Below are 26982 nucleotides of genomic sequence, written 5' to 3'. Positions count from 1 at the left end.
TCTGAAATTGAGATTTTTAATTGTAATTCTTTATTTTTGGGATGAAATATCTCTTTAAAGTAGATGCATTGCAGACGTAATAGCCAACAGATGTATATAATGTGCATGCTTGTTATTATTACAGTTATAACACCTTTTGTAAAGTTACTTTGAAACAATAATTATTGTAAAAAGCATTATACACATAAACTTGAATTGAATTGGATATGGTAGTTACTAAAGAGTATATAACTATAAAACTCCATGGAAACATTAAACAGAAGGTCAATTTAATATTAAATAACAAAAAAAACCTAATATTGCTCATCATTTCCTTCAACTCACCCCTTATTCTTGATATGAGCATTCTTCAGGTGAATGTAGCTGCATGGAAATATGCCCTAGAAGGAGAAATAATAAACATAAAAGCATAAATAAATAAAAAGGAGTGAATAATTCTACTGTTTATCAAGAATGTTGAAAAAAATAAACAAACAAACAGACATAAATTGGCTTAGATCCGTACATTTCATCTGACTGCTGTTGCTATGATATTACAGTGACTGAAAATAGCATCCGGCAGAGACAGAAATGATAAAAGACAAAGAGACGCTTACTTACCTTGGCATTCGGGTTCTTAAGGACGAATCCTCTGTACCAACCTGAAAACACAAGACATTTCAGTGACTTTCATCTTTAAAAGGTTTCTCCACTGAGCCCTTTTCATGAGACATTATCTCAGTAATGTTGGAAAGACTCCTAAAATGAGAACAAAAAGGACAAATGGATGTGCAAGGTGCAAGGATTCACACAAACAGCTCATTTTCAACATGCAGACCACCAAATCACCAAACAAACTCTTGCAGGTGTCAGATAAAACTATAGTATTTGAGAATCCAAAGGTGTGTTGTTTTTTTGCATGTAGCCAATGAAGAACAATCATAATGTTATATTTGTTACAAACTTATTTAAGTGCAGGAAGACTGGAATAAATGACTCGCTTCAAGCAGTTTTGTATTAGGAATTGATTATTTTGGTAGACAATAGGGATGCTGCAATATTTGATATACTATTGAAACATTGGCTACAACCTTCATGGTTCATTATGCATATGGATAATATGGTTTTGCATTCAAATTTTAATTTAGCATTTCGACCATTCCTTTAATTACTCTCTGAATTGGCTCTGTGAATGTTAGAATGTATGTCCATGTGCTAAAACTTGGCTCCCTGCGAGTAAATGTTCCATCAGTGAGCACTAAAGTTTCACATCGGACTCACGCAGTCTCATCTGAACAGCTGAATTAAGTCAATCTTCTCAATTCTCAATTGTAAGACTCAGTTTTGACCAATAATTATGTCCACCCGAGTGACTTGATGAGCGTTCAATCAGATATGCCTTGTTGTCTGTGACTTTTACATTGTACTGCATCTGTGGCTAGGGCTGTGCGATTTGGGCAAAATATCGAATTGCGATCTTTTTGAGAGATATTGCGATTTGTATTTGATTTGCGATTAATTTTGTAGTCAAGCTTCAGCTCGATAATCTGTATTGTAGCTTGTTAGTTAAAAAATAACTGAAAAGATATCAATTTCAACATATATGATTTTTTTTCCCTTGTATGTACTCTGACCTTCCACCTAGTTACCTTTACACGCACACACACACACACACATACACGCAAAGATTTTTCATGTTTTTGTTGTTTTGTTTTCTTTGCACGCGTTCCCATGTTGTGTACTTCTTGCATATGCTTCTTTAAAATGAGCTCAAACAACACAATTCTTGAGCTCTTTGGGACAACTTAATTGTTTTAAGTTCAATCCACTTAAATCTTTAAAACCAAATAAGTTAACTTCAATCCTTCATGTTGTCCCAAAACAAACTGATTGTGTGGAACCCAGCATTATTATCCAGTGTAAAAAGTAATACATCCAAATAAATGCATAATAGAGGAGTTTAATATACAACTATTACTAACCACAGCATTTCTGAATATCTCACTGATATATAAATCTCTCAAAATAACACTGATGAACCTTCAGCCCACTGCAAACCAACCCACAAACTGTGCTTTCTGGCAAACATCCGAGAATCACAGTTTGAATGTGTGAAAAACATGGGCAGCGTCAACCCAGCATTACAGTAAACGGAGTAATAACAGCAGTCCAATATAGAAACATGACCCTTCACTTGATAAACAGCACCTCCAGGGAGCCATGATAATCAAGTTTCACATTTACTGCTAAATATTCACACTCTCCTATTTAGGTGTTCTCCAAAATGGCCTTTTCTTCACTCAAGAAAAACAGGAAGAGCATGCAAGCAGAGCACAAAAGAAGTGCGTCTTCAAAGGGTGGAAACAGGAAATGAAGGAGCCGAGTGCGGGTCATAAAAAAAAGACTGGTTTCAAATCCTCCCGCTTGAAGAACGAGTGAGGTGGTACAGGTGTCTGTGTCAGCAGTTTATCAAACCAAAAATACAGGCCATCGCAGATCACAATAACTTTCCACACAAGTTCATGTAGATTTTCGGTTATAGCTGAACTCAACCTTGTAGACGAACTTTACAACTCTTCCAGTTATGTGATACCTTTAATTAGAAGTTATAAATACAATTTCTGCATTAAACCAAAAGTGGTTGGTCATTAGTTGTTTACTAGTTGTAGCCTGTAGAATTGATTCAGGTAATTGTTATTAAATAGTCAAATATCAAAACAACTGTTGGTTAATATTCACCATATTAGGTTGTAGATCTGCATGCACTTCATAATAAAGCTGGTTTAAAAAAGGAAGTCCTGCTGGTTAAGCTAGTTAAGATGGCTGGAAGGAACAAAAACCACATCATAATCCAAAACAACATATGCTGATGGCCAACTGTTGTCTTTTTAGGCACATTTAGGGATGATAGCTTAACTAAATTACTTAATGTCAAATATTTCTGCTGAAAAAAAAAAAACACATACACAAACTAAGATTAGTCAGATGATCATCTTAAATGCCCTGTCAAAACTACCAATTACAAACATAATGTGTGTTTTAGGCAGTTTCATGCTGATTAAATCGGTGCAACATTTGCCAGCTTATAAGACTAACAGACCAGCATTGTCCATTTAATCCAATGCAAGCCGGTTGAAACTGGTGTAAACACAAATATGAGGTTTATGTCGGCGCCAATAGCCTAGCAGTCCTTTGCCGATCCTTCCCCTCTCTCTGCTACCAATTTCTGAAATCTCTACTGTCCTATCATAATAAAGGTGAAAAACCCCTAAAAATAATTATTGAAAAATAAATAAATGAATAAAAATGAAGGTTTATAAAATTGAAGTAGGCAAATTTGGCACTTGTGGAGCTGTGCATCGATAGATTTGCTCTTCAGTGTTAGGACTTTCAGCAGTTAAAATTAAATCACACTGAACTGAACTGAACTAACTGAAAACTGTTTCAATTTACTAGATCTTCTTTGTTAAGTGGCTTTGACACAATCTACATTGTAAAAGTGCTATAGAAATAAACATGAATTGAATTGAATCAGTGCTCATGTACCTTCACATTTCTCCAGGATCTGCACCGTGTCACCAATCTCCAGAGGCAAGCCATGCTGGACCGTTCCTCGGAAACTGGCCAGCACTGAAACACACAAAAAACAGCAATCGATTAGTGAAAGCTCAGGGTTTTTTAACTGAAAATAATAAAACCTTAAGTTTAACTCCAATACATATGCCACCACATCGGTATCAGTCGATAAATGCAATTTTTTAATGTTATCATTATAAGCAAAATAATAAAATGAGTTATCGGATTTGTTTATTTTTACAATAAGGGTCAGACATTTTTATATCAAGTATTATAGGATCTTTATATCCGTTAACAGCTAAACATTTATACTGGTTATCGGTAGGCTGACACGGAAATTGTGCCCACAGTTTCTTAAAAATGTCATTCAATCCATTTCCTTAAGCAAATATGTATTAATGCACTTTTTATTATCTATTTTTGTTCAGTTATAATTATTTGTTTCAGTTATAATTAGGCCTTCACTATGAGAATTTTTTGTTGTGTGATGTATCGTCACAGAAATTGTTCTGTTAAGCGATATCATTGTCATTTTGAGATCATTTTATGCCTCAGATTATATAATGATTATATAAAAGCATGACAATGCAAACAGCCATACACATTTTTAACTACTTCTCATTTTTAAGATCCTTTAATTAGATGTTAAAAAGGTAAATGCCCTATTGTATATACTACTAAATGTCCTATTATGTAAATGCCCAATTATAAACGTTGACACCGGTGAGGTAGAACGCAAACGACATTGTTAAATGGCTTTAACGTTATTTGTGAATATGTAAATATGTTAGGGCTGCACAATATATCGTTTGAGCATCGATATTGCAATGTGTCACATCACGGAATCTGCATTGTTAAATTGGGATTGTATAGTTTAGGATTATATATATATCATATAGGGATTATATAGTCACACAGTTCAAAACACATCAGATTTGTCGAGTTACTGCAAAGTTTAACCATAACGGAGCAAAAGTTTATAATTTGCACATTTTTAAACCCTAAGAGAGATTAAAGCATTCAGAAACATTACCATTCGTAACTTTAATAGAGAATTTTTTTGAACCATTTAAACAGGAAAGTCTTTCCAGGGTCATTTTATATGAGATTTTTTTTTCAATTTTTGTTCCTGAATATGATTTGACTAGCCTGAAAATTATAACGCACTGCTTATTTCACTTTTATGTTTGCTCTATTGCATGTAGCTGTACTCATAATTTGTTTAGTACGTTTCGTGCATGAGTTGTTTCCCTACAAAATCATGCTAATCAGTAGAAAATTTATAAATTGTTTCCAAAATAGAGGCATTCAAGTCATCTGGTGAAAGTGCATGTATATTGCAATATTGCAGAAGTACAAAATATCCCAATGTCAGATTTTTCCAGTATTGTGCAGCCCTAAAATATATATTGCAACAGCAAAAATTATTGAGGTCATCTCCAAGTATTGCACAATAGGTTGATATATTGTGACAGGCCTAATTATAATTACATTACAATTATTAGATATCATCGAAGATTGAAATGTTTAGATTATTTGTGTACAATAGAATTTGTACAGCAATAATTTCAGCTTTCTCTGAGAACTGCTGTGGCGTTGTTTACAAAACAAGTGGTTTAAATAGAAATAAAAAAGTTTAAGAGTTTATTTTAGTCATATTATTTGGTAAGTTTTCAGCTCATACTAAAGAGATAGCAAAGAAAGGCTAAAGATACCTTGGTTATTAGTATTGACCAAATTTTCTTATTTCTAAGTCGTCCAAGTCTTCAGAATAACATAAAAACATTCTAAATATTAATAAAAACAGTTGATTTACTCAATCTAACATAGAAGAAGCACTTCAGCTCACATTAGACACATTAGATAATCTGTAAACGTATATTTCTACAAATGGCCATGCTGCAAACTGGCACAGTGCAAAGGCTGAATTCAAAGTGCGCACAAATCTAAAAGCCTGGTTTGCAGTGTTTTAGGGTCTGAAGCGCTTTCATATGCTCAAAGCCTAGCGTGACCTCCGCTTAAGCTCATAAGGGCAGGGTTGCCAGATTGGCTCTGAAGTTCATCGCTGTGGGAAGGTTTAATAAAACTGACGTGCCTCTCTTCTTTAAGCGCTCGATAGAGAGGCTCACCTGAGGAGACTGCCTTTGATGAACATGTACACTAAAAGCCTTTGAAGTCGATGCTCCCTGAGCCGAGAAAAGGAAAGGAATGGAGAAGAAATGAAGAATATGGAGACAAAAAAAACGATGAGAGACAGGCGAAAAGAAAAGAAGAAGTGACAGACTGGAAAAAAGACCAAAAAAAGATTGCAGAGAGAGAAACAGGACACGTCTTGTGCAATCGGCTCACACAAACAGCCTCTATGCCAGCTCTCATATCTATTATAATGATGTCATCATTGCCAGTCCATTTAGAGAGGATTATGGGATATGTGTGTTAAAGCAGGTTACCTCACCTGGCTGAAACCACAAAGCAATAGATGATTTCTGGAGTGGATTTCATGGATTTTATGGGGCACAGGCCAATCTGGGATACTCACACAGAGACTCTGACCTAGTTGAGATGTTTTGTGTGTGTGTGATAAGAATTTTAAAAGATGATAGAGGCCAAAGCACACAGAAACACTCATGAATTCATAAACAAATGATTCTTTTGAAGTGATTCTTTTAAATGATTCTTTTAGTGAAAAAAAAAAATGCAATGATGATGATGATGCCTTTATTAACAACACTGTTACATGCAGCGAAATTGGACCCCTCCAACCATACACAAACATCACATTTCAGAAAAAGACAGGTCAGTCGAGACTTGAAATAGACTTGAGACCAATCAGAGAAGACCAAGCTTTTCATTAAAGAATATCTTCATATGAGTCGACTCTTTTTGTGATATCTGAAGCACAGTTCAATCAGTATAGTAGGCATGGGCCGGTATAAGATTCTGACGGTATGATAACCTTGAAAATAAATATCACGGTTTCACTGTATCACGGTATTGAGATTACTGCTCTAAAATAGATTCTTTTTAAATGTCTGGGTAAAAAACTAAATCTTTTCCCCTTTGTACACAATATATTTTAATTTGGGAAACATTTAAAGTATTTTAGAACAGTAAACATGTCAGGCTAAATATTTCAAATGAATCATTGACTTTTGCTGTCTTCATTTGTTTTAAAAACACATTTCTTTCTTTACAATTTAAAACAGCATCTTTGGAGATTTTTTTCTGCTGGAGTCCTAAAAACTAAAACAAAAAAAGTAAATAAAATCTTACTCATACCTTAGGAAGGGTATAGCAGAAAATTTTGACAGTTTCAAAACCTTAACTTTTTCAAACCACAGTATACCTTGAAAACGGTTATCATCCCATGTCTATATAGCTCAACAAATTGCCAAACAAATGACTCCTTTGGGTTCTTTTGGATGAATCAGAAAATACAGGACTAGTATATAACAACAGATTCTAAAAAATAATGACTATAGTTAGTTATTTTAGAAGTGAATAAATAAAGAAATCTGTGAAAGCGGATGTATGTAAATGTAAATGACGTTTTGGTGAAATAAAAAAAGTTAAATAAGTGGCATCCAACCAATTCATGGACAAATGACTCCTATGAGTGGATTCTTTTTAATGCTATCAAAAATTAAAGTGCCAGTTCAACAAATTTCCAAAATAAAATACTCTATATATATATATATATATGAATCAATTGCTTTTGGTGAATCAAAAACCTACCGATGGACCATTGAATTTTAAAAGTTCCTAAAAGTATCAATTCTTTAGTAAATCACATGCATAAAATGCAGTCAGAACAGTCAAACTGATTCTGATCAATCACCTAACAGTGTATTCAAAGCGATTGCAAAACAAATGACTCTTTTGAATCAAAAATTAACAAAGCAACAAGTGTATTGCAGTGTAAATGTCTCCTTTTGTTAAATCCTTCTAGGTGGAATCAAAAACAAAGTGCAATCAGAACAATCCAGCCAATTCTCAAATAAAAGACTCATATGAGTCAATTCCCTTTAATGAATCAAAATCATACAGTGCAACCGATGTACGCTAACAGCTCCCAAAAGAACCACTTCTATGAATCAGTTCTTTTAAGTGAATAATTCCAAATGATTCCAAAATGAATGACTCCTATCTGTTGATTATTTTCTTGCATGCACTGAAAAAACGATTCATTGGATCTACTATTTTTTTAAGTGGTTGCAAACAATTTATATGGGCTGATTTTAAACAAACAAATTAAATTTAATAATATTCAACTTAATCTGTTTAAATTCAGTCCATATAAATAATTTGCAACCACTTACCTTAAAACAAATAAGTAAATCCAATGAATCATTTTTTTCAGTGTGCATGCAACAGTAAATAGGTGAACTAAAACATTTCCCCCCCAAAAAACTCCTCCAGTTCAGTGCATGTCATCTGATCACAATCCAAGGGTCCAAAACAATCCTGCCGACCAAAAAAAAAGCCTCACAATCACACATTCAAAGTCTCATTGGCAGCTGCATCCTATCCGTGTGATTTGACTTTACAATTTGGAAGCCAAAATAACAAAGTAGGTCCAATGAATTAATTATACAGGTTTTCGGCAGCAGCGCTTTAAATTATTCAGCTTGGATGTGCAGTCCTTGACAGAGCTCAAATCTTTCTCCGATAACCGTACGGCAGCTGTTAACTAAGCTGGAGCTTCGCCAGAGAGCCTCAAACGCGTGCAGTCACTGAAAAATATACTGTGCTTTTAATTACCTGAAGAAAGGCAAAGAGAAAGAGGACGAAAGGACGCAGAGACCTTTCTAAAAAGGTCACAAATCAATATAGAAACTCAAAAGAAAAGTCTTCTCTGGAGGTTAAAGCAACAATTGACCCAAAAATGAAATTTACTACCCATTTACTCACCCTCAATGATTACAAATCTGTTTGCGTTTAATTCTTCTGGTGAAATCTAAGATATTTGGAAGAACATCAGAAAACGGCAGTCATTGATATCTATAGTACAAAAAAAACGATGGCTACCAGTTTCCAGCATTCTTCAATATGTTTTATTTTGTGTTTAATAGAAGAAATAACCTCAAAAACATTTGAAAAAACTACGCATTTATTAATTTTGGGTGAACAACCCATTTGACCTTTCATATAGTGTAAACTGCTGTAACATTTCTCAATATTTATCAACAAATTCTTTATTTTTATGAGAGCACCAGACACAGATTAACCCCGAATGTGAACCAAATTACAATCTCTCCAATAATTCGGCTCTGAAAATCCTTTTTAGCACCAGCTTTAATCTGCGTTTGGGACATTGGCCCACAGGGGCTCGAGGATCATCTGTAATCATCACTAAATCATCTGTAACTAACAGAACGAACCATCTCTGAATATGTTTGGACTCTACTAATCAGGAGGAACTGTTGTTGACCGTGGTTTTACCGTGGGAAAGATGAAATAGATCCGACGATTTATCTCTATTTACTTGGTTTTAATGCATGATGTGCGTTCATGTTTCATTGCCATAGCTTCTGTTACTAAATGACACATGGGGCGATGTTGCAACTTTGGGAAATGCCATCAATGGGCAAGTGGATTCAGCTACAGTTTTGTTGGCAATAATCAATAATCAAGCAAGCTCTAAAAGTTGCCCCTATCGTAGCATTAAAGTGAGTGTGAAATCAAAACATGTTTATTTAACTAGATAATTAACTGTGTGGGTTAATCCAATGAAAAAAAAGGTTTGTTTTGGTAATCTTCAATCTTATTCTGACATTTGCTTCCGTGTTTGGAGTGAAAGTCCTTATCTGATCATGTCAGATGTCAATATTCTTAACCACACCCCTTTTACTGTTAGTTTGCCATGATGAAATGATATGCAAAAAATAAGCCCCGACCACTACTGAATATTCCATTTCAGTTGGAAGAAAATCAACGTTCTAAAATAAAAGTCTCAGCAACTTCAGATTGTAATGTAGTATTCTTTTCAGTCCGTTAACTTGTAACTACAGGTTTTAGACTAATTTATTTGTATGTTTTTTCGTAATTTAATTTATGTAATATTTTGTAGTAAATCAAAATTACTTGAATATAATTAAAGGTGCAATTTTTTTATATAATGCATTTTTTATTTAACTGCAATTTCACATTTCTTCTGATATCAGCCACAATATTGTATTCAATATTTTAGCAAAACTTAATTATTAAAAAACAAAACAACAAATAAAAATATAAAATCAATGAAATAACTTATTAAATACACAAATTATGTAAAAAAAAAAAAAATTATATATATATATATATATATATATATATATATATATATATATATATATATATATATATATATATATATATATATATATATATATATATATATATATATATATATATATATATATAAATAAAATTATATATTTCTATAAAGTGTTTTTAAAAATAATACTAAATTAATAGCTAACTTGGATAAAAACACTTGTTTAAGTTATGTAATATTTCATCTAAGATATTGGATTAAGTCAAAGGAAATGTGAGCAGCAACTTCATAGATATTACAATGATAGAAATTACTAATAAAGTGCAAAATCATATGAGAATGATGATGAACAACATACTTTAGCTTGTAGTTAAATATACTTATACAGTTTGAATATAAAAGCATTTCTTTAAATGACATTTTAATATTATGCAATATTATAATATGCTATAAACATGATTCATTCAATCCTTTTCCTTCGGTTTAGTTCCTGATTATAAGGGGTCGCCACAGGGGAATGAACTGCTAACTATTCCAGCATGTGTTTTACGCAGCGGATGCTCTTTCAGCTGCAACCCAGTACTGAGAAACACCCATACACACTCGCACTCATACACTACGGCCAATTTAGTTTATTCAATTCACCTATAGCGCATGTCTTTGGACTGTGGGGGAAACCGGAGCACCCAGAGGAAACCCACGCCAACATGGGGAGAACATGCAAACTCCACACAGAAATGCCAACTAGCCCAGCCGGGATTCGAACAAGTGATCTTCTTGCTGTGAGATGACAGTGCTAACCACTGAGCCACCGTGCCACCCAACAAACATCATTATTATATGTTTAATTCATAATAACATACAAATACTTCTCTTTAAGGTTAGGGTTATTTTTATTTTAAACCAATAAAAGCTAGCATCTCACCAGAAAACGTTAAAAAGCCTAATGTCCTGAAATGTTAACTTTGCAAACAATTTTAGACTGCATAAGTAGGCAGCAGCATCAAAACAACTAATGGCACGTGTGCTATAAAGTACCAATAATAACAAACACACTGTCCAAACCTCCACAGGGCGCCACAGACTCTCATATCCCATAATCCCACGGTGCTGACACGGACCCGAGACACAAACACGAAAACTGAGAACTCGACACAAGACCAGGATTATCTGCTTTAGGTCTGAGAGCTGGTTTGAGGTCTGATGTTACAGTCGGGTGGTTTAAGCTCCTTACAAAATGACACCAAGCTCAAGATGATGGCTTTACATTCCACAAAGCCATCCAGAAAACACAAACTCATCTCTAGGACAGGAGAAAAACAGTTATTTTTCAATTTATGTTTTTTTAAAGTGGTAGATTCAATATTGATTCCCACACTGTAAATGATTTTTGTAAATTACACAGTATTTAACTGTAATATGAGCTGTATTTTGCTGTAGGGCAGTTATGCGATATGTTACTGGATTTTAAAGTTGCATTGTAAAAATTGCTGTATAATTTACAGTAAAGATATACATACAATACTGTAAATACATATACAGCAAGTGAAATTGTGCAATGTAAATACAGTATTTTTGCTGTAATTGATTTACAGTAAGTTACTGGCAAACTGCTGCCAGTAAGTTGCTGTAGATAGGCCCAAATTATGCCTAAAAGATATCATCGTTAACCGTGCATAAGCCATGAATCTATTATTATTATTATTATTATTATTATTATTATTATTATTATTATTATTATCATCATTTTGTATTAAAGGGGTTTTTCTAAGCGTGAGAGCATATCAGGCTTGTTGTACATGAAATACATTATTGTATAGAATTATAATTAATTTTCTTAATTTTTTTATAATTAAAAATAGAATTAGAATTAAAATTTTATAGAAAAACTATTGATTTTCATGAAAATTGAAATAATAATGGTCTCAAAATGTCAACACAGCTATGACAATGTTAAAATATAATAATAAAAATAAACAATTAGTAATTATAGAATTTATTAGCGTCAGAATAATATAATATGCATAATAGTAATAATAACAACATTACTAATGATACATTTTTATTATTATACTTGTTATTAATATTATTATTATTATTATTATTATTATTATTATTAGCAATACACAATCTACATTTAATTGTGAAATTTAAAATACTTTTATTTGTATGCCTGAACAAAGTAAATAGTTACTTAAAAAGTCAAGTTAATTTCTATAGAAATATTATAAAGTTTGAATCTTAAACCATGAAATACACGTGTAAAATATGACACATTATGAGAACACTATTAGGTTATATATTCTTGACCATACAACATTTACCTTATAATAAACCAAATACATACTTGTATACCTAATACATCTATTACTTTTAGCCACCAACAACATACTATTAAAATTTCATGGACCCCACAATATTTTGTATGAAAATGTAATCAGACAATCCATCAAATGGCAGAAAAAACGAAATATTGAGAAAGTAAATGGAGTTTGTGATGTGGGTTCATGTGGTTTCTACAGTTATTTAATAGGCTAATATAAAACAACTTAAATTTATATACAAACCTCAAAGAAAAAAAAAACAAAGACAAATGACCACGCATTCGAAATCCAACACCCGAAATAATTAAATAAAACATGCGGTTCACTTAAAAGTGGTTCAAAAGGATCCCTAATGTGCTTTTAACCTCACTTAAATGGAGCTTGTATCATAATGATCCATGAACCTGACAGCTAATCAACCACTACATTCATTCATTATTCATTAGCTCATTAATATGCAAATGTAAGAACCGTTCTGTGGTGTCCATGACTGTGTTGCCAAAATGAGACTGAAATATTAACACAATATTTAGGTCTGCACGCTGAGCATCCCGCAGTGAAAAAGAGGATAAATTATGCAGAATCTGGGAATATTTTGTTTGTTGGGCCGACCAAGTTGCAAAACAATTAGGCGAAGCATTTTGTACAAGCTAACCCCTTATTCTTGGACAAAACAGGATTTAGGGCATGCTATAAAAATTCTTGGCGACAAATTAACTGCTTAAAAACCCACAACAGTGGAAGAGACTGAAAAAGAGTGAAGATCACAGCAGAGAAGAGAGAAAGACTACACTGTCAAAAAAAATCCCAGTTGCCTCAAGCTGAATCAAACTAAACTCTGTTGAACTTATATTGTTAAACTGACTTAAAACTGCTTGCATAACTTATAAAATTAAGTTGGAACATGATTAATTTACTTCAAAAAGTTACAATGAGCTAAAAACATGTGCTGTCATGACTAATTATTTAAATATATTTTTACAGTGTAGTTGCTCTCAGCACTGTCAAAATAAAAGTCTGCCTGCTATCAAAATGAATGCTCTGAACATATCGTCCAAACAAAAAACTGAATAAAAAGCCAAATATCGGCCAATATGTCGGTCACCCACTAGCTGTAACCTTCAAAAAAAAAAAAAAAAAAAAGATTTGTGTTACAATCATTGCTATTCTCCAATTCTGATGAGTTTTCTACAAAAAGAAATGATTATCTTAGGGAAGTATATTCATTCATTTGCTCAAAATATAGGTAAATCTATAATAACAATACTAATATTCTAATATTGTTTTAATTATATTACTTAATATTATTAGAATACTTTTATTATTATACGTTCTATAAATAGATAAATAAATAAATAAATAAATAAATAAATAAATAATACTCTAATATTCCTTCAATATTAGAACAAATTTGGAACAACAAAGATTTCATCCTTTATAAAAAAAACTAATTTATAGTAAAAGTAAAAGCTATAAACTATAAAAGTAAAAGTTAGAATCTGTCCTCCAGTCTTTATTATCCTCTCAATATGAGCTTCTACTTCAGCTGCTCAAGATGAAAACACCCCATCTTGATGTTTGGGTCAAGAAAAAAAATAATAAATTCACAGAATTTTTTCTTTTCACCATCATGTTTGGATATGGATTTGTTTTTTTTAACTGTTTGTAAGTGATTTGTCTCTTTATGTGTTCGTTGTATCATGAAATGCTATTACCCTGATCTAATTGCCCCTGGTGGGATTAATAAAGTTGTTAAACCTTAAACCTCCGCACTACATTTGCTTAATCTGGATGCTCTTAAATCTACATTACCTGCGTATTTCTGTCTTATATAACACATCCACAGTTCAATAAACTGGAAGCGGGTAAAAAGTATCTGCATTTACATGGGCAAAATTGGCAAAAGGGACAGAAATCAGTCTGTGGCGATACATTTAAGCTTAAGTGTTAAGTTATAAAGTTTATAACTTTACTATGATCAACAGTTCAATGCATTTACAAGATTTCATTGCATTATTAAATGTACATGCTAAATCACTGATATGCCTTTAGAGTTCTAAAGTTAAATTTCAAACGGATTATTTTTTCTTTTTTATTAAGACCTGAGGTAAACTATCTGCTGCTGCTTTCATTATATGGCAATAAATGTCATGTAAAACTTTATTCAGAACACTGTTTTAAACCTTAATCTGGCAACCTGCGCTTGCGTTTGTTTTGATCCAGGAGTGCAATACCTAGTTCAACCACTGAGTGTCAAGCTTACATACTGCACCTTTAAAGACAGCACATTGATTTTATGGCACCAGGTTAAACTTTCTGACACCTTTACGGCACTCACGTACATTAAAAATAAATACAGGCCACAGCTGAACATGGAGGATGGTCTTCGAGTGACTGTCTCCAAAATTGAATGATTAATAGACTAGGGCCTATTGGTATGTGTGCGCAAGGTCTATATATTTATAACAACCTCAGAAGATATTGGAGGTCGCGAGTCACTGTCATTGTTATTTTGGGGGTCGCAAGCTGAAAAACTCAGGAAACCTGGTATAAATAATTGTATACGATAATATAAAAGTAATATCTTCATCTATTAATCTTTAATAAACAAGTCTAATCCTGAGAAGTGACTATACTGTGGATGCACACATTGCGATACCGATGCTCAAACGATAGGCTGTCCAGCCCTACTCCAAAACTTGAGACCAGAGATGTAAACTGCAATCCAGAAAGTGAATCTCTTAGCTCTTCCACAAAACCTTTCCCCTTCCTTAGCAATGCGGAGAATCTCACCACAGCAATTTAAAGAGCGCAGGCCTGGACCGCATGTGTTTTATGATGTAAGAATCTGAATCTCTCAGCAGACCGGCGATTCATCTGTGCTCATAACAGGAGCCGGCGCTTCTCTGGCACGACTCTGCTGCGCTCGTGCCAAAAGATCGGCCACTGTGGAAATCATTCATTAGCGCAGCTGCTGTAGGGGAAGATGCTGCGGACGCTGATGTGAATGCGAGGGAAGTGTTGATAGGCTGACGGAGAGCAGGTCTGTTAATTAACCAGCTCGTTTAGACATTCCTCGGCCTGGATGTCGACATCCGAACACACTTAACCTCTCAGTCTGCTACCAATCTGAAGGAGCGGGGATAATTGACAACTACAAGAGGCGGAAATTAATATGTCGATATTTGAGATGCAGATACGAGAAGGATAGCACATGGGGAAAAGTAAGTGGACATAGGAGAAGAGGATCATTTTAAGGGAGGAAAAGCTCAGGTGTATGTTTGTTAGGTTCAGATAAATAATGTTAAACACATGCATAAACCGATTTGAAGGAGCGAGGATTATTGATAACTACTAAAGGCGGAAATCAAATGTCGATATTTGAGTCGCAGATACGAGGAGGATATAATATGGGGAAGATTAGGCGGAAATACAAGAAGATGAGAATTTTAAAGGAGGAAAATATCAGGTGTATGTTTGTTGGGTTCAAATAAATAAAGGCATGAATAAAGGCATGAGACCAACGACGAGATGATCCCAAGGTTTCCATATCCTGGACCAGGCCGTATCCTGAGCAGCTACTGTGGTGGTCATGGAGGAGTGGAGAACATGAGACTGATTCCTGTGATGCTCCAGAGACAGACGAGTCTTCGCTGAGGCCAGCTTCCAGCCTCCGCCACTGAGACTGCAGCTCTACACAAGACGTTTGGCCAGCGGAGAAATTAAAATGGTCGTGCCCAACTGAGCCTGGTTTCTCTCAAGGTTTTTTTTCTTCACTTCCGCCATTAGTGAATTTTTTTTTCCTCTCCGCTGTCGCCACTGGCTTGCATGGTTCGGGATCTGTAGAGCTGCGCATCGTTGGATTTGCCCTTCAATATTTGGACTCTCAGTAGTGATTATTAAACCACACTGAACTGAGCTAAACTGGACTGAACTTAAACACTACAAATTGAACTACACTGTTCCTATTTACTGTGACCTTTTATGTGAAGCTGCTTTGACACAATCTACATTGTATAAGTGCTATACAAATAAAGGTGAATTGAATTGAATTGATTAAACTATTCAAAATAAAAGCATGGATTGTTTATAGAAATAAAAACAAGACCATAAAGCAAAATGAATATTCAAAATAAAATACCATAAATGTTTGTTAGGGTCAGATAAATAATGCTGAACGCATGCATAAACGGTATGCAGAATAAGAGACGATGACAATTTTAAGGAAGGAAAAGCTCAGGTGTATGTTTATTGGGTTCAGATAAATAATGTTAAACACATGCACAAACCGATCTGAAGGAGCGAGCTTAATTGGAAACTACAGGAGTTGCGGAAATGAAAATGTCGTTATTAGAGTTGCAGATACAAGAAGAATAGCATATGGGAAAGAGTATGGGGAAATGAGAGAAGATGAGGATTTTAAGAGAGTTTTTTTTTAAGGGAGAGAATTTTAAGGGCCATTTTAAAACCTCTGGTGTTTGTTTGTTACGTTCAGATAAATAATGTTAAATGCATGCATAAACGTATACAAAATAAAAGCATGGATTATTTAGTGGAATGAAAACAAGGCTATAATGCAAAATGATTATTTAAAATAAAATACATTTAAATAAATATATTAAATTGTTTTTGTTTTAAAAAATATTTTAAGAAAACAAGTAAACTGGGCTAGTAGAATTGAAGACAGATGTTAAACATATGCATGCACACTTAAATATGTACATATACATACATATACACAATGCATAGACAAATATGGGCTAGTAGAAAACAAAATTGATACAACTTTATTTTAGGGATCAAAAGAATAAAAATTAAGAATATGAAAACAAACAAATTGGGCAGGATAGAGACCAAATATAAATAAATATGAAACAATGAATGAAATCTGAAAAAAAAAAAATGCTGGTTAATAGTTTAATTAAAATATGTAGATAAATAAATGAATAAATAAAATGAATTAATAAATAAAATGAATAAATAAATAAATAAATAAATAAATAAATAAATAAATAAATAAATAAATAAATAAATAAAATGAATGAATTAATAAATAAATGAATTAATAAATAAATAAAATAATTTATATTGAATATATTGAAATGAATAAAATAATAACATGATAAAAAAACATATATACAAAATAAAACAGAAAAATATCATCTTTGCACTATAATCTCTCCATCTCCATGCTCTTAAAACTACATTAAGTGTGCATTTCTGTGCTACATTACACATGCAAACTTCAACAAACCTGTTAACTGACAGTAATTTTTTTAGTGTATGCATATATATATATATATATATATATATATATATATATATATATATATATATATATATATATATATATATATATAAATAAATAATACAATAATAAAATAAAATAAAAATTACAATAAAAACAAATATATTAAATAAATCAGAAAAAAACTAAATAAACAAAATAATAGATAAATAAAACAGAACACTTCAGCACTCAAAATCTGCATTGTCTGTCTGTCATTAGCTTTGGTAGCTTCACTGAATCCAATCCAGATTTAGACGTGCACAGACACACACACACATTTATACATCCATACACACACTTCATTCATACAGGCATTAACTATAATCTGAATCCCAATCCTCCTGAGAGCTCACACTTCTCGTACCTCCTCCAAATGCTTCTCAGCACCTCAGTAAGCAGTTCCTTCACTCAAAAGACAGCACGCGCTTCCTAGTCCCTACACATTGTGCTTGTGTCACTTACCGGCCTCAAAAGAATAGATCTGCTCTGACGGGTTATCAGAAATAAATGAAGGCATTTGGTGAAAGAGCGCTGGCAGAGAATTGCCTATTATCTGCGTTTCAGATATCTAAAGGTCAGGGAAAATCATCTGGACTCCGACAAAGAGAATAATCACAGCATCTCAAGCTGTGTTTTGAGACAAGCTGTGATTCTGTGTTATATTGCAGATTGTTTTGTGTGCATCACCTTATTTAAATGTGAATGTATTACCTTTCTATTCTTAAATATGTTGGGTGACCACAGTTTTATTTTAGTAAATATAAGTGTTTAATAAAACTAAAGCAAAATAAATTGTCGATATCCACTGAGAAATTAATAAAAATATTAATTTATTTATTTTTTATATTTATTTGTTATTTTTAATATTATTATTGTTGTTAATGTTGTTGATGTTATTATTATTTTTATTATTGATGTTATTATTGTTATTATTATTATTATTGTTGTTGTTATAATTGCTATTATTTATTTATTCATTTATTTATATTATTATTGATGTAATTATTATTATTGATGTAATTGTTATTATTATTTTTATTATTATTGCTGTTATTATTATTATTATTATTATTATTATTATTATTGCTGTTATTATTATTATTATTATTATTGATGTTATTTTGTTGTTGTTGTTGTTGTTGTTGTTGTTGTTGTTGTTATTATTATTATTATTTATTTTTCATTTATATTTATTATTATTATTACTACTATGATTATTATTATTATTGTTATAATAGTTTATATTTTTTAATTTATTATTATTATTATTAATTATATTTAATAATATATATATATACATATATATATATTATAATATATTTTATAATTATAATAATTATTATTAATATTTATTTGAATATTTTATATTTATTTTATTTATTATTATTTTATTATTATTATCATTATTATTACTATTGATGTTATTATTGTTGCTGTTGTTGATGTTATTATTATTATTATTATTATTACTATTGATGTTATTATTGTTGTTATTATTATTATTGTTGTTATAATTGTTATTATTTATTTATTCATTTATATTTTTATTATTATTGATGTAGTTATTATTATTATTATTATTATTATTATTATTATTATTATTGCAGTTATTGCAATAATAATTAGTATTATTTTTACTATTGATGTTATTTTTGTTGTTGTTGTTGTTGTTGTTGTTTTTATTATTATTATTTTTCATTTATATTATTATTATTATTATTGCTGTTATAATAGTTTATATTTTTTAGTTTATTATTATTATTTATTATTGATATTATTATTATTATTATTAATATTTATTTATATATTTTATATTTATTTTATTTATAATTATTTTATTATTGATTTTCCTTATTATTAATGATATTATTATTAATAATAATAATAATGTTATTGTTTATATTATTATTTATGTGTTTATTTTTTTTTGTTAACTGAGGTAAAGAACGAGGGGTTGGGGGATGTGATTTACAATAGACAATAGATGACTGTTTATCTCTCTCAATATTTAACTTGTCTTGTTGTTTTGTCATGCAAAAGACCAATAAAAAGATTCATTTTCAAAAGGGGTGTCCTCATTTACGCTGAGCACTATATATCACATGGGCATTTCGCTGGGGCTTATAAATCATGTGTATTCCAGTGTAAAAGGTGCTGTGCAATGTCTCTGTAGGCCAGAGTAAATCATACATGACTATGATTAAATGGAAATATAGGTCAGATGCCCACTTCACCTCATTCTGTAACATAATCTGCTTCAGTCTGTGTGTGTGCGTGTGTGTGCGTGTGTGTGCGTGTGTGTGCGTGTGTGTGTGTGTGTGTGTGTGTGTGTGTGTGTGTGTGCGCGCGTGCGTGTGTGTGTAGAATATGCAATCCGCTGCTATATTGTGAGATTAAATCTTTTAAACTCTAGGAGCTGCAAAAGCACTGCTGTGTAATTCATCCTGATTTCATACTAGAATTTAGTTTACTCTTGTCTATATTTTTGTGTGTTGAATCCTCAGTTGTGTTGTGATGTTTGGTCAGAGCTCTCAGACGGAGAGCTCAAAATTATCCACTGCTCACGTCATTATCTTCATATGTTCCTTCGTGAGAGGAGTTTCGCTTCCCTGTTCTTTTATTTTCCTCAACATCCTTCTCATTATTGATCTTTTTTTATTCTAATAAAGCAGTTCCGGCCATGTGAAAGCCTGACGTCCTGCAGATTAAACACTGAAGACCAGAACACAGCAACCCCTGTGTACAACCATATCTTCATCTTCACGGATCATAAGAGCTGCTACATTTAGAACGATAATTATTCATTCAATCATTTCCTCAACAGTTCCTGAGCTTTTGATAACAAAACTAATTAGAAATAATAACAATATTCAGAAAGTTTATAATGGTGTAAAAATATAATTGTTAATAACAATAATAATAACAATAATGTCATAATTTGCATTATGACTGTTAATTGATTGACTGGCTGAATGATTATTGTTGTTATTATTATTTTTATTATTAAATGACTTTAAATGACTACTACATGCACAAATAAAAGAATGACAACCTTTTTTTATAGGTTCTTCACAATAATGAAGAGTTCAGATGCTAAACCCTCTAAATCCATCAGACCTCTTTTTTTGCAAATGAGCATTTTCTCTCAGGCTCCTCTGATTAGGTTTAGAAGTTTCATTTTATTTGTAATGATAAGGTTATTAGCTAGTAAATAAAATACCTTTTTTCAATAATGTCCTTTTAGACAATTCTTTGTTTTTTAACAAGGTAGATTTTCTTTGCATCAAAACCAGCTAAATCCACTTGTGCTTTTTATGCAAAACCCTCTAAATCCACCTATTGTGACAAGACAGTGTAACTAGTTAAAAATCGCTAAAGATGCAATTAGAAATTATTTCACCAAACATAAAACATTACACAAACCACCTGAAATTTAAAATATATAAAGTCAAGTAAGTGGCGGTTCATTCCACTGTGGTAAACCAGGGAAAAAGCAGAAGGAAAATGAATGATTGAAATCTGTCAAATAATTGCATTAATCAATAACATTAAAACTGACATTAATTAAATCTGTTGGCATTCTGATATTTGGGATTTACATTTAACGCAAGTAGAGCAGTGTAAACATTGTAAACATTGTAAACTAAGCTTGTTAGATTCAAATAAAGTAGTCTAAAACATTATGAACCACTATCTGTGCATTGTCCATTAATATAAAAGCTTATCAGACGTGTAGGTATTATGAAGAAATATAAATAATGTATAGTTTTATACATTACATTATCTTTCTAAAAATAGCTTAAATTAGCTAATAAAACACAAGGTAGGTCTACTGGGCAAAAAAGGGGATGTCTCTCAGACAATTTTAGAAACTGTCATTCATTCTCACCATTTCTTAAGGTCTTGGTCTCTTGTTTATCCTCATGGCATCGATGTGGAATAAAAGAACAGCATCTTAACTCTGTCTTTCGTGAAACGCAGTTGCCGTTTAATGTATAGTAAATCGGAATCATTAGCGTCGCTGCGCAAAAAAAAAACGGTATGAATGCATGTTACACTTCCAACTGTACATTGTGTTTTCTTCTTATAATGCGCAGAGTTTTGAGGTAAGGGATATAATCATTTGCCCCTTATTGACAGTCGGACAGGCTCATGCAGTTCATCAAACTCCATCTTTTAAAATCGAAAGCTGAATATGTCTCCTCATAAAGCCGGCGTATCAGCATGCTGTTACATTGAAAACAAATTATTCAATTCGTGCCTTCTGATTGGTTCTCAGGATATAGCGGCTTTTGCTGTCAAAGGCAAGTGGCGTTTAGAGGCTTTTGCCAACAAACCGTTATTTCTGAATGGGCTAACGCTGGGATTTGGATAATCAGAAGCAAATCTATATGTTGATGGTGTACTACGTGCCTAAAACATTCAATCAATGTCATTAGCTCATTTTTGGCGGAAGTGGCGTTTAGCAGCTTTTGCATCTGAACTCTTCATTTAGGATTAAGAAAAATAAAACATCATATGAACAATTTCATGCAAAATGTCAAACTTGCCATTAAAAAAAATAAATAAAAAGAAGCTTTCACCAAAATAGCAAAACCCTTTCTAGGTTTGTAGAGGGCTGTAAAATACTCTAATGTCGCAGTCAATGTTTTCAAACAATTATATTTGATTTACTAAAGTCACACAAGTGCCAAGTTCACATCTGCCATATCCATAATGCAGAGATGTCACATCCATAACCGAGCTATTTCCTCATAAACGCAAAAAGAGTCAAATAAAATTAATCAGTTTTCGTCTATAGTGAGTCTACCCTGTTGATTATCATTATTTCTTTTAGGTTGTTCAGTTTAATTCACAGAATTTCTACAAAGTATGCTGTTTACTGTAAACTTGCATACTTTTTGGTCACATCCATAAAGAATGCTTACTTTTCTCATTTAAAATATGAATTGCCACAGTTATATCACTCTGCAGCCCAAGACCGGTTACTCACTCAAGCTAAGAAGGGCTGAGCCTGGTCAGTCTCTGTATCACATGGGAAACTAGGTTGCCGTTGGAAGTGGTGTCAGTGAGGCCAGCAGGGGGCGCTCAACCTGTGGTCTGTGAGTCCTAACGCCCCAGTATAGTGAAGGGGATGCAATACTGTCAGTGGGCGGCGTCTTTCAGATGAGATGTTAAACCGAGGTCCTGACTCTCTGTGGTCATTAAAAATCCCATGGCACTTCTCCTAAAGAGCAGGGATGTAACCCTTGTGTCTTCAAGTCCCTCAATTAGCCTTTTCGATCATGGCCTCTCAATCATACCCATTCACTGAATTTGCTCTATCACTGTCTCTCCACTCTATAGTTAGTGTGTGGTGAGCGCACTGGCGCCGTTGTCCTGTGGCTGCAGTCACATGATCCAAGTGGATGCTGCACACTGGTGGTGGAGTGGAGAGACCCCCTCATGATTGTGAAGGGCTTTGTGTGTATGACCATATATGATAAACGCACTATATAAAATCACATCACATTAAAAAACATTTACAGATTGATATTTTTCTGATCCCGTAACTCTGTGGTTAGTTGTTCTGGAAAATAGAACACACCTGAAACTTGCCTATAGCACTTATTCACTGCTGCTCTTATAGTAAGTCATTTGTAAGTCGCTTTGGATAAAAGAGTCTGCTAAATGACTAAATGTAAACGTAAATGTGAATATAAACAGATCTCTCAATATAATCTTAACATTTACTTTCTCAGTGAATGTATATTTTGAGTTTTTACCGCAAATGTCACATCCATAATGCTGGAACTGCTCATAATTTTTTTTTTTGAATAAACAGCAATAACAGGTCTTATTTTTAGTATATTTCAAAATAAATATTCAACAAAATAAAATATTTATTTAAATAAATGAAATAAAAAGTAGCGTTAAAACTTCAGAGGCCTACAAACTCCCTTTCATTAGTTGAGCGCTAACAGTGACGGACTGCTCCAGTTTTTTACTGCTGCTCCACCACACAACAGTTTCTGATGCTTGTTTACTAAGGGAAAGTAAAGCATTGCATCAATCGAGCTGCGTCTCATCAGCTGCTTTAAGCTCTGGGCTTTCATGTGGCCGTCGCTATTGGTCAAACCAGTCTTTCTGGCACACTAAACCATTCACCAAACATTTCCAGCACTGCGGTCACCTTGTTTAACACACATTCAGCTGTGAAACAGAGCGACGACCACACCCAAACACACACACATACAGAAAAACACATACAGATACAGACACACACACACACACACAAACACAGAAACAAACCCAATCACACACAGAAAAACACTAACACAGAAACACACACACACACACATAGAGAGAAACACACAGAGACATTACCCACAGAAACAAACCCAAATCACACACAGAAACACACACACAGAGACAGAAACACACACACACACATAGAGAAATACACACAGATATGCACACACAGAAACAGTCGCACATGCATGTGTGCACACCGAATCAAACCCTATCACACACAGAAAAACCCAAACACACACAGAAAGACACAAACAATCACAAGCACGTGTGCGCAGTCACGTGCGCACACAGAAGTAAACACATACAGTGAAACAAACAGACAAGCACACACAATCACACACACAATCAAACACGCATGCACGCACAGAAACACAATCAGTCATGTGCGCACAGAAACAAACACAGTCACAGAGAAACACAAACACACACACAGAAAAGTGCACACACACAAAACATGCGCACTCAGAGAAACACATACAGAGACACACACACACACACAAAAACATGCACACTCAAAGCCGCAGGAAGAAATTCATATCTCATGTAGAGCTATTATAATCAGCATCTTTATCATCATCACATCTGCTCACTTCTATTATTATAATCATCGTCAAACCCACAAACGAATGACTGGCCATTATGTGGACATTATAAATGTCATTAATGAGTTGATCAAACATGAAAGTGGCATAATGTTAAGTGCAAAGTCACGCACAGCGACTGAACTCATTTCCAGGGTTTCAGAATCACACTTTCAATAAAGCCGAGACACCACAGAGGCCACGAACTCAAACTGACCCAGAGCGATGCCACCAGAGGCAGATTTAGTGATTTGGGGGCCCTATGCAACTCCAGCCATGGGGCCCAAGTCCTGAAATGCACTCTTTCTACTTTTATTTAATCTTTATTTATTTAGCTGCTTTTTTTATATCACTCAATTTTATTTTCTACGTGTTATCTTAAAGCAAGCTCTACATTTAAAATGATTAGCTTTCTTAAAATGAATTTACAACTAAAAGCTATATAGCTATATATATATGACTGCTGCACTGCTTCATGATTGAGGGTGGTAGATATTTTATAATATTATAACATAACATTACATTATCATTAATATCATGTTTTATTGTATATTAATTCATATTTAATTATGTAAAAATTGTATTTGTTTGCCTCTGGCTATACAAAATATGATGGAAAACAATATAGTTAATAGGTATAGTTTACACATTAGATAATTATTGGGGGCTCCCAGACAGGGGCGTAGCGGACATTTTAAAAGTGGAGGGGACAACTGTATGAGATCATATGTTCATATAATTATTAAATCACCTGTTTCTAACTGGTCCGTCTCTAAAAGTTAGGGGGACGGATCCCCCCCTTGCTACGCCCCTGCTCCCAGATGTCCTGGGGCCCTAAAGTCTTGTTTACACTTCTGCGTCAAGTGATCAAAGTAACCCACGGCTCATGCCTTGCGTATTGTCGTGCATTTATATTTCTGCACGCTGTGTGTATTACTCTGCAATAACACTTTCGAAACGCTAGTTGGCAGTGAGGTTTTTAAATTCCTCTGTGTCGAGTTTCTTTGCTGGGGTTTTGTTTTTTCTGAACACTACCTTAAAGTACAAGTGGCTCAAACTCGCTCATTTTGAGGCTGGAATTGACAGACGTGCAACAACTTTAATCATAAGGTAAGAACAAAACAACAATCTCTATCTGGAGCTCTTTTACGGGAGTACACACTTGTAAACACTCGCTCCATCTGGCTTGCGCTGACCAATCACAGAGCTTGCGCTACGCATCGTTGCGACATGTAGTTACCTTTTTTGAAAGGCACGCGTCAGCATCGGCGACGGCCACGGCTATGCCATGCTTACTTGTTAAATCCACCCCTGGATGTCACAATCGGACAGGATGAGGAACTAAATGAAGAGCGTTTCTAAGAAGATTCACAAACACACACCCAGTACAGCACACAAAACGCAGTCTGTCTGTCTGTCTGTCTGTGTTAAGATTAAACAATATGACAAATCAACATTAATTGATTTAGTTTTCATTACAAGTAAAAAAATTATTTAAGAAGTGAAAACATTTGTATTATTTATTTAAAGGGGATCTATTATGCCCCAATTTATAAGATGTAAAATAACTCTCTGACGTCCCTACTGCTTGTGACGTTTCAGCTCAAAATATTACACAAATAATGTTTTATAACTCTTTGAAACTGCCCCTTTCAGGCTTTGATCCCAATTGTACTTTAAATTCAAATGAGATCGTGCCCTTTTCAAAAGAGGGCGGAGCTACAAATGCCAGTGTGTGAGCATAGTGGCAGATTGCTAATGAGGTAGAGATCGTCACTAATGGGCAGGGCTTTCCACCTCTGATGACACATACAAAGGGAGAATGTCAATCAAAGTGTTTCTGCAGACAGTTTTTATCAAGTGTTATTATAAAAAATTGAATTAATAAATCTTTATCATTATAAGCCGGTTATATTCACAGACTGTGCATAAAACCTCTAATAAAAGTGATTTTTGCATAATAGGCGTCCTTTAACTAATATCATCCATTTCTAAAATGATCCAGGACAGATTTAAAGTCTTAAAAACGACAGCACATTGAGATCAATCATAAAAAGTCATATAAATTCAAGCGATCGCTACTAATAGATGAAGAAGCATGTGGGCTTGTGTTTTTCTTCTGGTTCAGTGGCACAGCAACTCCAGTGAGGAGGAAGGGAAGTGTTTTGTGATCTGTGTAACTCCAGGTCTTTCCAGAGTGTTGATCAGACGGTCAGACGTGCCGCTGTTTACACATCCATGAGCAGGAAAACATGAAGCACATTGAGTCACGCTTCAGCTGCTCGCTTGCTGTTTGTTTTGGCGTCCTGTCCACAAGGAGAGGAAGAAAAGCAAGTGTCCGGAGAAACAGCCGGATAAGAGAATCAACAAATCTGATCACAATGACCAGATCTGATTCAGCAAGACACAGAATTACTGACTGGTGGACTGACATGCAAGTGTTTAAATTATGAGGTAATTAAAAGCATCTATCGAAACTTTTCTATGAACATGAGTTGATTATAACTGAGGATCAATGACAGTGCGAAACAGCCTACTGTAACGTCTGTAATTATATTAAATAACTAAATAAATGAACATATATAAACACATACAGCCCCTTACAGTCTCCGATATGTTACCAACTACAGAAGAACTACACACAGCAGACATTTCGCCGGTATTTAGGTTCAAAACAACACA

At 33.4% G+C, this 26982-nt stretch overlaps 1 protein-coding gene across 4 annotated transcripts in view; it reads right to left on the bottom strand.

Moving 5' to 3' along the window:
* The window catches only part of dock4b (dedicator of cytokinesis 4b), a 173987-nt gene that overhangs the window by 123012 nt on the left and 23993 nt on the right, over positions 1–26982 (bottom strand). For all 4 annotated transcript variants that reach the window (XM_056456057.1, XM_056456060.1, XM_056456058.1 and 1 more), the window contains exons 2-4: positions 3526–3609; positions 601–641; positions 325–380 (exon numbers count right to left, since the gene is read on the bottom strand). In XM_056456057.1, the coding sequence (XP_056312032.1) occupies positions 325–380; positions 601–641; positions 3526–3609 (181 nt within the window). The remainder of the gene's footprint in view (positions 1–324; positions 381–600; positions 642–3525; positions 3610–26982) is intronic.

This window comes from Danio aesculapii, chromosome 4 (assembly GCF_903798145.1).
Source record: "Danio aesculapii chromosome 4, fDanAes4.1, whole genome shotgun sequence".
Classification (NCBI taxonomy): Eukaryota; Metazoa; Chordata; class Actinopteri; order Cypriniformes; family Danionidae; genus Danio; species Danio aesculapii.
The sequence above is the reverse complement of the archived record's forward strand: the minus strand, read 5'-3'. Positions and strand labels throughout refer to the sequence as shown.